The 11,532-nt window shown below is 39.6% G+C and overlaps 1 protein-coding gene across 1 annotated transcript in view; it reads left to right on the top strand.

The window, feature by feature from the left end:
* Positions 1-654: 654 nt before the first annotated feature.
* LOC113464296 (uncharacterized) overlaps positions 655-11,532 on the top strand; it is a 15,696-nt gene continuing 4,818 nt past the window's right edge. The window contains exon 1 of the mRNA XM_026813335.1: positions 655-2,021. Coding sequence (XP_026669136.1) covers positions 1,364-2,021 — 658 coding nt within the window. The 5' untranslated portion in view covers positions 655-1,363. The remainder of the gene's footprint in view (positions 2,022-11,532) is intronic.

Below are 11,532 nucleotides of genomic sequence, written 5' to 3'. Positions count from 1 at the left end.
CTGTATTTTATAACAGTTTTTTTTTAATAAAAAAGACATTAGTTATAAAATTACAGAAATTTCATAACAAACTGAAAATTTTGACAGCTTCATCCAAGTCCTATTCAGATCTCTTCATAAGACTTACATCTTTTCAAATCGGAGCAGTCAATCTTTGTGGACCATTTCTCTAAAAAACTATTAATTCGCAGTAGGACATTCTTTAAATAGATGACCTATCATAATTTCTTCATCGAACTCCATTCTATTTGTCACGCTGCTCCAAAGTTCCAACGGGTCGTATGCGCTCCGAAACTCCGTTCGACCAGTTCAACACGTTCGTTTGTCCCCTCAGCCACCTGCTCAAAAATCATGCTACCGGGTGTCGCATGCAAAACTCCTCAACTCCGACGAATTCGGCGCGCCGGTTCAAACGGTAGCGGGTGTAGTGACATTTAGTCAGTCAGAGGAGAAGGACGCAGGATAAAGACATCGATCGGTCGGCGTGCCGGCATCAGGAAGGTTAGACCAGAATGAGAAAGAGAAAGAAAGAGAGAGAGAGAGAGAGAGAGGAAAAGGATAGGATAGGAAGCCAGCAGGGCGTCGACGACGACGCATACGTCGTGGCGCATGACGGCGTCACAGACCTCGTCATCGTGGACGTCCTCTCCAGCCTCGTGGTCGGTCGCGACGCGATCGTAAACGTCCTCGTGAGCGTGCAATGCGGATCACAGCATGGACGACGGGAATAGGAGGGCACGGAGGGCACACGGCATGGCGGAATGAGGTGGGGACCCGGCGAGAGGTCGGGAAGAGAGGCACCAATATCGAACCGGCGGCGCCGGTGGTGGAGGCCGTGGTGCGCGGCCAGAGTGCATTCCGTGAGCGGTAGACGCGTATCGCACGACAGACAGTCGCCGCGAACAGGCATAATCGACGCTCAAGTGTGTCGTTTATAACGTCGGTTAAATAATCGATCACGTTTTGCAATTCATTTTTTTATCTTTTCAATTTTCGCGAGTGCGGAAAAGAAAGGAAATCACGAGGAAACGCGCGCACGCGTGTGCACCACGCGGCACACCGGAAGAGGGTCCAACTGAGGAAAAGAAGTGACGTTTTCCGCGTTGACCGGTGAGAGGAGAGACGCATCGTCTGCTGTCGATGTACGTGGTGGTGGTTGTAGGAGGGTGTGGTGCGCGGAGAACAGGTGTCCACGATCGGAACTCGACCGTGAAACGAGCGCAGGCCGGAAACCAGCGGGACCAGTGCTGCTTGTTCAGCAGCATGAAATTTCGGACCGGCTAGCCTTAACCCGGAAGCCTCGCGTCGAAACATCACACGACGAGAGGAAACGTTAAACGGAGCAGGTGCGCGGTGGCGAACCATGTCGCAGACACCGCCAAGTCCTGCCGGCAGCCGGGCCGGTCCCGGCAGCCCGAGCACGCCACGTGGTGGTCGACTACGTGACAGAGTCAACTACTTCGTGGGGCTGTTCGAGGACAGGGAGGCCAGACGAAACGCAGACGCTCAGTTGCGATCACCGACGAATCCTAGACCATCGCCAGGACCTGCGTCTCGACCGTCCTCCAGGACAAGCGACTCGTCGTTCGAGGAGAGCTTCGAACGAATGGTCGAAGAGGGCGAATTGAACGGCTCGAAGGTGGTCAAATTCGAGAAAATCACGGTGCGTAAGAGCGTGAGGGAGATCGGCGGAGTATCGTCGCAGCAGCAACGTTTTCTGACCGAGGCTAGTAGGACACCGAGCGAGGAACACGCCCTCGAGGACTCGGCTTATCAGAGTCACAGTCATGGTGCCCCGAATCATGGGAGTAAATCGAGTTCGGTCACCTCGTTCACGAGGTTCCCTTCGGAGGAGAGTTTGCCGCATAGGAGGGGCAGCAGCCCTCAGCAGCATCTGGACGATCGAACACCCTCAGAGTGGTACGCCGAGTATCGGACTCAAAGCTTTCACAACGTAGCCACGAGGATCGAATACGTGCGCAGTAAGAGCGAATATGACGCACACATCGTTGAAATTAAAGGTACATATTTGCCAAAGTACATATTCACGGTTGCTTATACCAAGAGGGGTAGGGTTTAAAAACGCGGTCGAGGGTGTATTTGAACTTGGCTACGATGCTCCGTTCTCCTTAAGCGATCTCCAAACAAGTATTGGAGGGTCCCAATCCAGATTATGCCATGCACTGAAAAAGTATAGGGAATAGTAGGGCAGGTGATGTAGCAATTTGTAATGAAGTTTTGAATATTCGGGTTAGTGGGAGTGTCTTCGACCTATCGACGATTAAACTACTTTTTTATAAGATATAGTCAAGAAAATCAATAGCTGGCCAATGAGAGACCTACTTCAATCTCAAGTTATATTAAACATTGTTTGCGTGATAGGAACCTATATAATACAAATCAAGTAGTCAGTTGAAGGGTTAATGATGGGTGCTTAAGTGTCCGTAAAGACATTTTAACCGAAAAGATTTACGATATTAGGAAATGATCGATTGATCATTGAACGTTGGCTTAATTGTAATTAAAAGACTGACGAAACAAACATCGTGTCACTGAGGCTTACGCGAATGTTGGGAAATTAAAACTTTCACTGAATGTATCTAATCTTTTGTAGCATAATTTACGGTCATCACGATCACTTTGCAATAATGAAAAACAGTATCCACTCCGTTTAAAGAACTCTGCAGCGACTGGAAAGATCCCTGACTACATCTAGCACACCCGGTCAATACTTGGACTTTAGATAAAGACTAAACACATTCAGATAACATTAACAACGACAACAGCAAAATTGTGTTAAAAATGAAAAGCATAAAAGATTTTATTTTTCTATACAATATGATAATTATTATTATTCCATCCTAATGCAATAAAGATTAAGAGCAAAATAGACTGTGGTATACTATATTACTTCTTCTTAACCATTGCTGAAGTAATTATGCAATTATCGATTGTTTATTTTTATTCCGCGTCGAGTCATCCTCGATTGTCAAGTTAATTGATCCTGAACGACGTCTACGCAGCCGGCGATTAATCTATTTACACTTTACCTCATGGTGAAACGCAATGAATATATCCTCGGAAGACGATGATCGATCGCACATCGTGGAAATTAAAATAAAATTACACGCCGACCGACCTAAATTCTCACAAGTGGCGACGCCGGCCAGTCATTACTCATTCGTCTGAAAGGATGAGCACCGACTTTTCTTGGTCTCTTTAGCTCTTTTCGTCATTGACAACCACCAGACCCAGAATGCGTGTGTCCCCAAAATCAATGAATCGCGCTACTGTTTTACATACTCGATCTTATCTTTGTCACCAAGATACCCTTCCGTGTACACAAACCAGTAGGTGTTTTTTTAACTTCGTTATGTGATAGTTTTGATGAATTGCAAAATAATTTTTAATCACACGAGACGTACTCAGTCTGGCAAAGAGTTTTCACCTTCTAAAGTTTCATATAAACAATATTTCAAATCACGTAATGGCTATGTATGTTGACCTTAAATTACATTATTAATTAAGTTTTATTTGCTTGAAATAAGAATTTATTTCAAAATGTTTACTAAATCTAGTTATAGATTATTTTACCTAATATCACCAACAAAATTGCAATCTATTTAAGATTTCCAACTTTCGATTAAGATTTGATACTTCTTGCTACGGATTTGGAATAGCGCAAGTTCTTCGGTCTACGTAAACGTAGAGCGGTGGACGAAGAACCTGGCCTTCCCCACGATCAATAGTTATTCGCTGTTGTTAAGTACCGTATTAGCAATTCCCTCTCTGGGACCTCGTAGAATTTTTCTCAGACGTCGACACGCGTTCACGGACGACTTCTCTGTGTGAAGGACGCAGACAACGCATTTCGGCTTAACGAGTACACGAAATAAACTTCCAAGATTAGATAAGGGTACAAAATTAGTACTCAGTTCGATTAGAATAAGTAACGAATGTTAATGTAAAAAAATTATATTTCATTCAGAAAGTCGAGATATCAGAAGAACCAAATTCGCGCGGTGATATTTATATAAAAAGAACAGAGACGTAATCATAATTCATGAATACTAACAACCGAACGACAAAATACGAAACACAGTAAATGTAAATACACATGTATAATATAGATTGATACGGAATGTAAAAAATTATTTAAAATGTATTTAAAGTGATACGCTAGTTAACAAAAATGCAATATCTTGTATTAAAATTGCAATGTGTTCATTAGAAATATATTGCGGATTCATTGCATTTATAAGAAAACAGAATATGTAGAAATCATAAATGGTGGAGGTAATGTATGAAAGTATTCAAAACATCAAAAACTGAATGCATTAAAGAATCATAAAAGAAACATTTACATAAAATACATTTTTTCAATTGATTACTCTATATTAAAATCCAATCTAAATTGCAACTATTTAACTGTGTCGTGTTTCATGACGATATTTCAGATACGTAAACCTAATACTTACATGCATACGTCGCAAGCATTTCTAGAATGATGACGATTTTATTGTCATTTAAGAGAAAAAGATGATTGAATACATTGTAACAAAGAACCTGAGGTTAATCTTGAGAACCATAGACTTCATTCTGAAAAGTTAAATATTATTTGCGGTCACTGTATCGAATAGCCATTGACTACAATGTTCACTCCTCATTATCTTGAGCTAACAGCTTCGTTATTCGAGATCGTTGGCCTCTTACTCGATCGTCTAGTTAGTCTAGTAGAATCTTTAGAGGACTTTAGCCTGTAGCTAGATCATCACATATGCGTCTATGCGGAATAGCTGCCAAAACGCATCCGCTGCTCGTCAGAAAAGGCAAATTCACCCGAGGAACTAGTGGAACTTTCATCGAGCTGAAATACTTCTCGCAAAAAGTTCCGTGACAACTTCGTTCTACTTTTATCTTTTTTTTTCCCGGCGAGGGTAGAATACTTTGACAAGCCAAATTGCTTTTTTTCTCAACTTTCAACGCTGTCTGTTCATCTTTCGTCTACAGTACGTAATTTTAATTTTCGGTTCGTTGATTCCATACACATTATCATGTATCGTGAATTTAATGAGTATCATGAGTACACGCAGAGCTTTCTAACTTTCAATACTTTCAGACGTCTTTAAAAATGAAATACTGCCAAGTTATATTAAGCAAGGTATAGCTGCGAGAACATATTTTTCGATCATGACAAGTAGCGTCTTACCGTGGCCGTGAAAGCGCGAACCGATCTTTCCGGTTCGTCCCACGTAAGAAAATCTTGTATGGAGCACAGACAGCGTGATTACTAGACTGCAGACATTAAAGCAAACTAAAAGTAGGATATTAATTAGAAAACGAAATTTAGTAAAATTTCCCTTTAAACATCACGATATACATTTTTTTATCGATAAAAATGCACTTTTGTATTTCTTGGAGTATTAATAATGTTACGATATCTAATGAAATTACATTGCGTTTATTACAAATCCTGTTAGTACACATTAAAATATTTCACTTTTAATTTGGTTCGTAATAGTGAGCAAAAGTATGGTATATGATTTTCTGTTGAAAAATACAAATTCCAGAAACGAAATGACGCGTGATATTTCATACGTCAGCCTAACTACCTAACAGTTAGAGGGCATATAGACAGCAGGACGCTGCTAGGTTTAAATTGGTCTGGCGAGGCAAATGGAACGAAATCAGATAGATAAGACGAACAACGAGCGCGAAGAAAGAGCGCAAGCGAAAGAGTGAGGTCAAGGTCTCCTCCAGATCTTCCAGTCTGCAGGTTATTATTGTTACGTCATCGCGCGCACTGGCCAACAGTGTCTACTGAGTAGACTCTACTCACAAATACTACTCACTCACTGAAGGTATCAGACATCGGATTTCGTTTAAAACGATGCGCGACCTTCACGTAATCGGAATCCACCGTCTCGGTGTTGAAATTCATAGCTGTCGCGTAGCAGTCCTGGTTAGCATTTAAAAAGAATGTTACATCAGCGGTAATCTCGACTGGATAATACGATCGCTGGTTGTGTGACTCGAGCAAGCGAAAAAGCTTACGAAAATCTCACGTCCGATTCTGATAATTTCTTTGGATAATTGGAATTTGTATCAGGAGTTATCTGGTTTTTTTTTTTATAACCAGAGATTAACAGCAGTTAAGAATGAAGGAAAACATCGCGAGGCTATCTTGAAACAAATTATTTGCTTCCATATCTGATGACTTGTGAGTTTTGAGGAAAGTGCGTTTACTCGGACTTGAATTTAAAATATTGAAAACGGAATAATACTCCAGCAGATAACTACTAGATAAAAGTTATTTGCAGATTAGTACGTGTTAATGAGTACGTGTTAATCATTGACTTATGTAGGGATAGGGATAGGGATAGAGAAGAAATATAGGGATTAAAAATAATTTTTAGGAGAAATGTCTTTAATGATACCCATCCTTGGATGGAATGAAATCGATTAACTAGAGGTCAACATAATGTTTAACGACACACTGGCTCGAAATTGAGTGCATCGAAATTGGAACGCAATAAAATGGATCGAAGAAAGGGAGGCGTAAAGGTCACGGGGTCTACTAAGAAGAGGACAAAAGATCGTTTGTCACTTGGTCAATGAAAAATGCTTAAGAACGAACCGGTTGGGTATCACGTCGAACGAAACGCTTCGTCGTCTGGCACGATTGAACGCGGCTGTACAAAGCGTAATGTGGTAACTCGTACTAATAGTAAACGATGACGTTACCGGGCGTCAGTTCAAGGCTAACGCTCCAGGCTTACGTACTCGCCTTCACTCCAACATTTTGCTCCGTTTGTCCTTATCGCACCGCCTCATAATCTGCATCTTGTTCTCTTTCTTCCTAATGGAATCTCGACTGCTTATTTCAATGGTAGCTAAATTGTTGCTCTTGTAGACATTTAATATTATTCTCAGAGAATGCTAAGGAATAACGACCGGTGCTTCAATCATGCAAGACTAAGGAACTTTTTAGATGATCTTAAGAAAAGATTCATAGATCAACAGAAATTAAAACCATCTATTAGATTTTTATTAAATTCAGGATTGGTTACTTTAATGCTTTTCTATCTCCATTCATAAATTTAATTGAAAATTCAAAAATCCCTATGACTAACTTCATTCATACATAACGCGTCTGGTTTTTCTATCTGTCAACTGATGACTATCTGTCTGGTTCACTTCTACTTAATAGTGCTTGCGGTATCTTCTTTTCTGACCTACTAGCCTACTAGGCAAGTTGCTTGGTAAGATCCGGGCAAACCAGAAACGATGAAATTGCAACAGGAGAAGGACTTCCTGATGACAAATCGATGTTAGCTACCAATCCAATTGGGTCGATCCATAATCTACGAGCTGGTGTTCATATTACAGGGATTTAATCACGAATGAAATAAATTCGATCTGAGATAGTAGGTACGTGTCGTCGCACAGTTCCAGGCTTCGCTTCCTGGTAATCGGATTTCCCTTCTTTTGTCTGCGACCAAGGTCGGACAAGAGTGCTAGATCGGAATTTCTTTCAAAGATTTATTCAAATTAATTTAATTGGTTGATGGAGAATTTTGAATTTTGGGACGTTGTAATGTAGAGAAGTATAAATTATTGGAATTCAGGATTTTTCTTCTCAAATTTTTATACGCAATCATTGTGTTGTCTTTCTTTTCTCATTAATATTTCTGGAACTAATAAATACTCAAAGATAAAATTTTAAATGTCAGGTTCACTCCCTTCCATCGTTTGCATACAAATTTCAAGTCAATCGTAGGAGGGGAGCCTGTCAAAAGAATATCCAAATGTAGAAACAAATGAATTATATGATACCTCACTACTTTGCAAGCTACGGTAACAGCTGTTTTTAATTACCAGAATTTTTCTTTCTTTCCTCGTGACATGAATCGCAGCGACACGAAAGAAATTAGTACTTTGATGTGCTATAATTAGGACTCGATACTGAACGTATATCAACATCATTTTTGCACGCACATGGCGTGCAGGTGCGTTCCCAGTTAGAAACGCTTGGCAATTATCGTCGATGGGCATTCACAACATCTTGGAAATTGAATGAAGTAGTCTAGTACTAGGGTAGACATAGATGAAGTACTTCCTGTTAAGCTAAACGATAACCTGTAGCCAAGACACTTAATACACAAGGAGAACCTTTGTTGTTTCTATCTATTAAGTTGGTGCACTTTTATTTCTGAAGTATAAACAGTCCGTTCGCAATTTATACTTGCAAAGTGATTATTTGTTGTATTTATAATTTGTATAAATGTTATATTTTAAAGATTGTAGAGTCCAATTTTTATTTACTAAAAGACAACAACAGCAATAAGACTTATTTTCCTTTACTCTGCTGCAGTGAAAGTTAGAATTCATGACAATGAATCATGATATATAATTTAATTCATGAGATGCTTGAAGCCTGTCTGAATATGAACGGAATGAATCTACTTAACATGGACCAATTCAGACGATTAAATATTATTTGGTTTCATGAATGTCATTCGCATATGTTGCTCTTAAATTACCATTAACACCAAGTAGTCATAAGTATACAGAGTCGGTGTCTCCATTTCTATTTATAGTTGTGACATTTTTAATCCAAACTCGTTTTCTGTTCCGAGAATCGAGAGGAAAGTTTTCAAGTGTTGAAGTTTTGAAAGTTTCATTCCTTAATTTCTCTACATCTCATTACGGGAAATAAAAAAAGGTATTTCCATCATTTTACGATTCCATAATAAATTTACGATCTTAGAAATGATCGATCAGAGATGAAAGGATTTAAGCTGGTTGTCACGCACGCCAACAATTTCTCCAATTTGCTTGACAAGCAGCCGAGCTGAGTCGACCGGCATGCGATCTCTTACCTCATCCCCTCTGCACGCTCATTAGGAAGTAATTAACAGACAATCACGCTTACAAACACATAGTCGATCGTTTTAATGGAGAGTGATCGTGGCACCTCGACGCGGTTCGATTCTTCCATTTCGATATATAATTTCTATACGATACTTTATAATCTACTCTATAGAAAATTCTTTCAATTGAGATAAGAATAATGTGAAAGTCCACTGGCAGACACTCTTATTTTAACACATACAACTTAAATATCAATATTTGAAAGTTTAATACCATTAGAAGCAATTTTAACATATCGTATATTGCATACACGTTTAATTGTGTATGACCATTAGGTGGTTTGAAAGAAATTATGAATGGGACTTGCCTGGAGCTCTCAAAAGTTTACTGCTCGAGTCGTATGTGCAACGGGCATGCACATGGAATGGCGTGCAGTTGCCATTCGGATAATTGGAAGCCGAGCTTTCGCGTTCTTACGAATGCAACGGCTTAGGAAAGTCGTTGTAGCCAACGTTATAATTCCGTCCCGTTGTGTAAACTTGTTGCTGAAACGTGCCGGCAAGCTATTTTCACCAGCAATCATCGCTAAAAACAGAAGTTAAAGAATCGTTTAGGCGCATCCTGCCTTGACGTCTGCCTTTCTTTCTCGTTCTAACGTTTGCTTATTGAAAATAATGTTACTTGCGAATTGCACGTCGCGGTTTTGATTTCACGTGCCGCAAATGCAATCAAACGATAAATCAGCTCTTATCAGCGCGGCGAATGTCAAGGCTGTACATATTTCATTATCTCAAATAGTATTCACGATTGTGTTCAAATAATCGTTGGGAAGTTCTTTTCCTATGTGAAGGAAATTATATTGGGCTGAAATAATTAATGAAGTACAATTGAAGTGATTATGACCTCCTAAAATAATCTTTGACAATCTGGCGAGGAAAATATGTTTCCCTTGGCCCTCGTTTCGCAAACGAACATAGCCGCCAGTGTTTCGTTTCTTCTGATCAAGTTTAAACATAGAGCTGCGTAAATATACTGCCTCGGTCTAATAAAAAACAGGGAGAAATACACGGTTGATGAACTAGAGGAAATTGTAGATTCGTCACGGGTATCATTTGCTTGCCATGATAAATTCAATATCCTTTTGCAGACACACAGTCTCATAAGGATCTTCCCATCCAGGTGACTCTGCATTAATTCTCCTGCTAAAACACAGGTCTCGGCCTAATAAAAAAAAGACACATAATAGTTGTTTCTGTCGCCGAGCCCTATGGCACTTTTTCCATTAACTATGAGTAACTTCCTTTGCAAGCTTTTGATACTTTTTAAACGACTGGTACGATTTTGTCTGCCAAGTGACACAGTCAGTTTAATAAGGTTTTATATCATTGAAATCAATAAAGTGGACGGAGAGATTGATGGCACAGATATCCTCGTCTGTTAGGAACAAAACGCGAATCGGCTCACGAGAAATTCTAACAACCTTGTGGAATTGGAGTCAAGAACAGGGAGCGAGGTGACATGGCGAAGGAAAAGAGCCTCGTCCGAGTTTCCTTTTTCAAAAAGTAGAGAAGAATGTCGGATATGCAACCAGGAGCGGGATAATCGTTATCTGATTCAGAAAATTGAAACCCGACTGAACGGAATCGACTGCGGTCTCGGATAACTCGCAGACGGAACTAGCAGTGTAAAAGTAATCAACATACAAATAGACTTGTTACTAGACTGGGTCAATCATTGCATCGTAATTGCATCTGTTCTATTAAATTGTATTTCTATCAGCCGGGCGAAATTATAAAGAAGATACTTCATTAAATTAGAAGGATTGAACTGATACGAAATTAAGGTAAAAGTATTATGTTGCTTTCAAAGGATTCAAAGGAAAGGAAAGGAAGCTTAGTTTTTATCAAATTGTAGTTCAAATAAATTACGGAAACGAGATTCCATGAAAAAAAACTCAAAAAAGGATTTCAGCACCATTAACTTATTATCAAAGCGATCCATAATCTAAATTGATTTTGAGATATCAAAGAGAAAATAAAAATTCTCGAACAATTCTCTCTGTTTCTTTCAGACAAAAAATATGAATGCTATCGAACATATGAGCTCATCCACGAGCATTTGTCCCCCTTCTTCTTTTCTCCCTTTCGACATCGCCGACACGAAAGCGCTAAAAATACAAATTTATATGAGCGCCCACGTTTATGCGTGAGGCTCTTTTCGTGGAAAAGAGGTGCAGGGCAGAGAGAAAGGCGACGATAATTTTAAATTGTCAGATGAAAGGAGAAAAGTACATGGCCCGACAAAACGGGTATCTTCAGTAGGTTGTTTTTCACTACAATGCGAGACTGATCTCATAAATGTTGGATAAACTTATTTGAGAAGTTTAAACGTTTAGTGAATTTCGGTTGTGTAACATTTATTGTTTCTATTAATTGTGGTTTGGTAAAACTCGATACGGGTTAGTCAATACGATAGTCGTTATCGAGACACGTCTCGTAAAATAACATTTCAATGAGCTGATTGTAATGAGTCGCTACATTTGTAGGATTTTAAAAAGGCGCTGTCATAACTCAATTGTTGCTGTCGAGATGGAAAAAAGTCCTGTACACAATTAAACCCATTACGTTATTACTTTATGTTATATTTGTAGAAATTGTC

This window comes from Ceratina calcarata, unplaced genomic scaffold (genome assembly GCF_001652005.2).
Source record: "Ceratina calcarata isolate Rehan_Ccalc_2016 unplaced genomic scaffold, ASM165200v1 scaffold328.2, whole genome shotgun sequence".
NCBI classification, from domain to species: domain Eukaryota; kingdom Metazoa; phylum Arthropoda; class Insecta; order Hymenoptera; family Apidae; genus Ceratina; species Ceratina calcarata.
The sequence above is the reverse complement of the archived record's forward strand: the minus strand, read 5'-3'. Positions and strand labels throughout refer to the sequence as shown.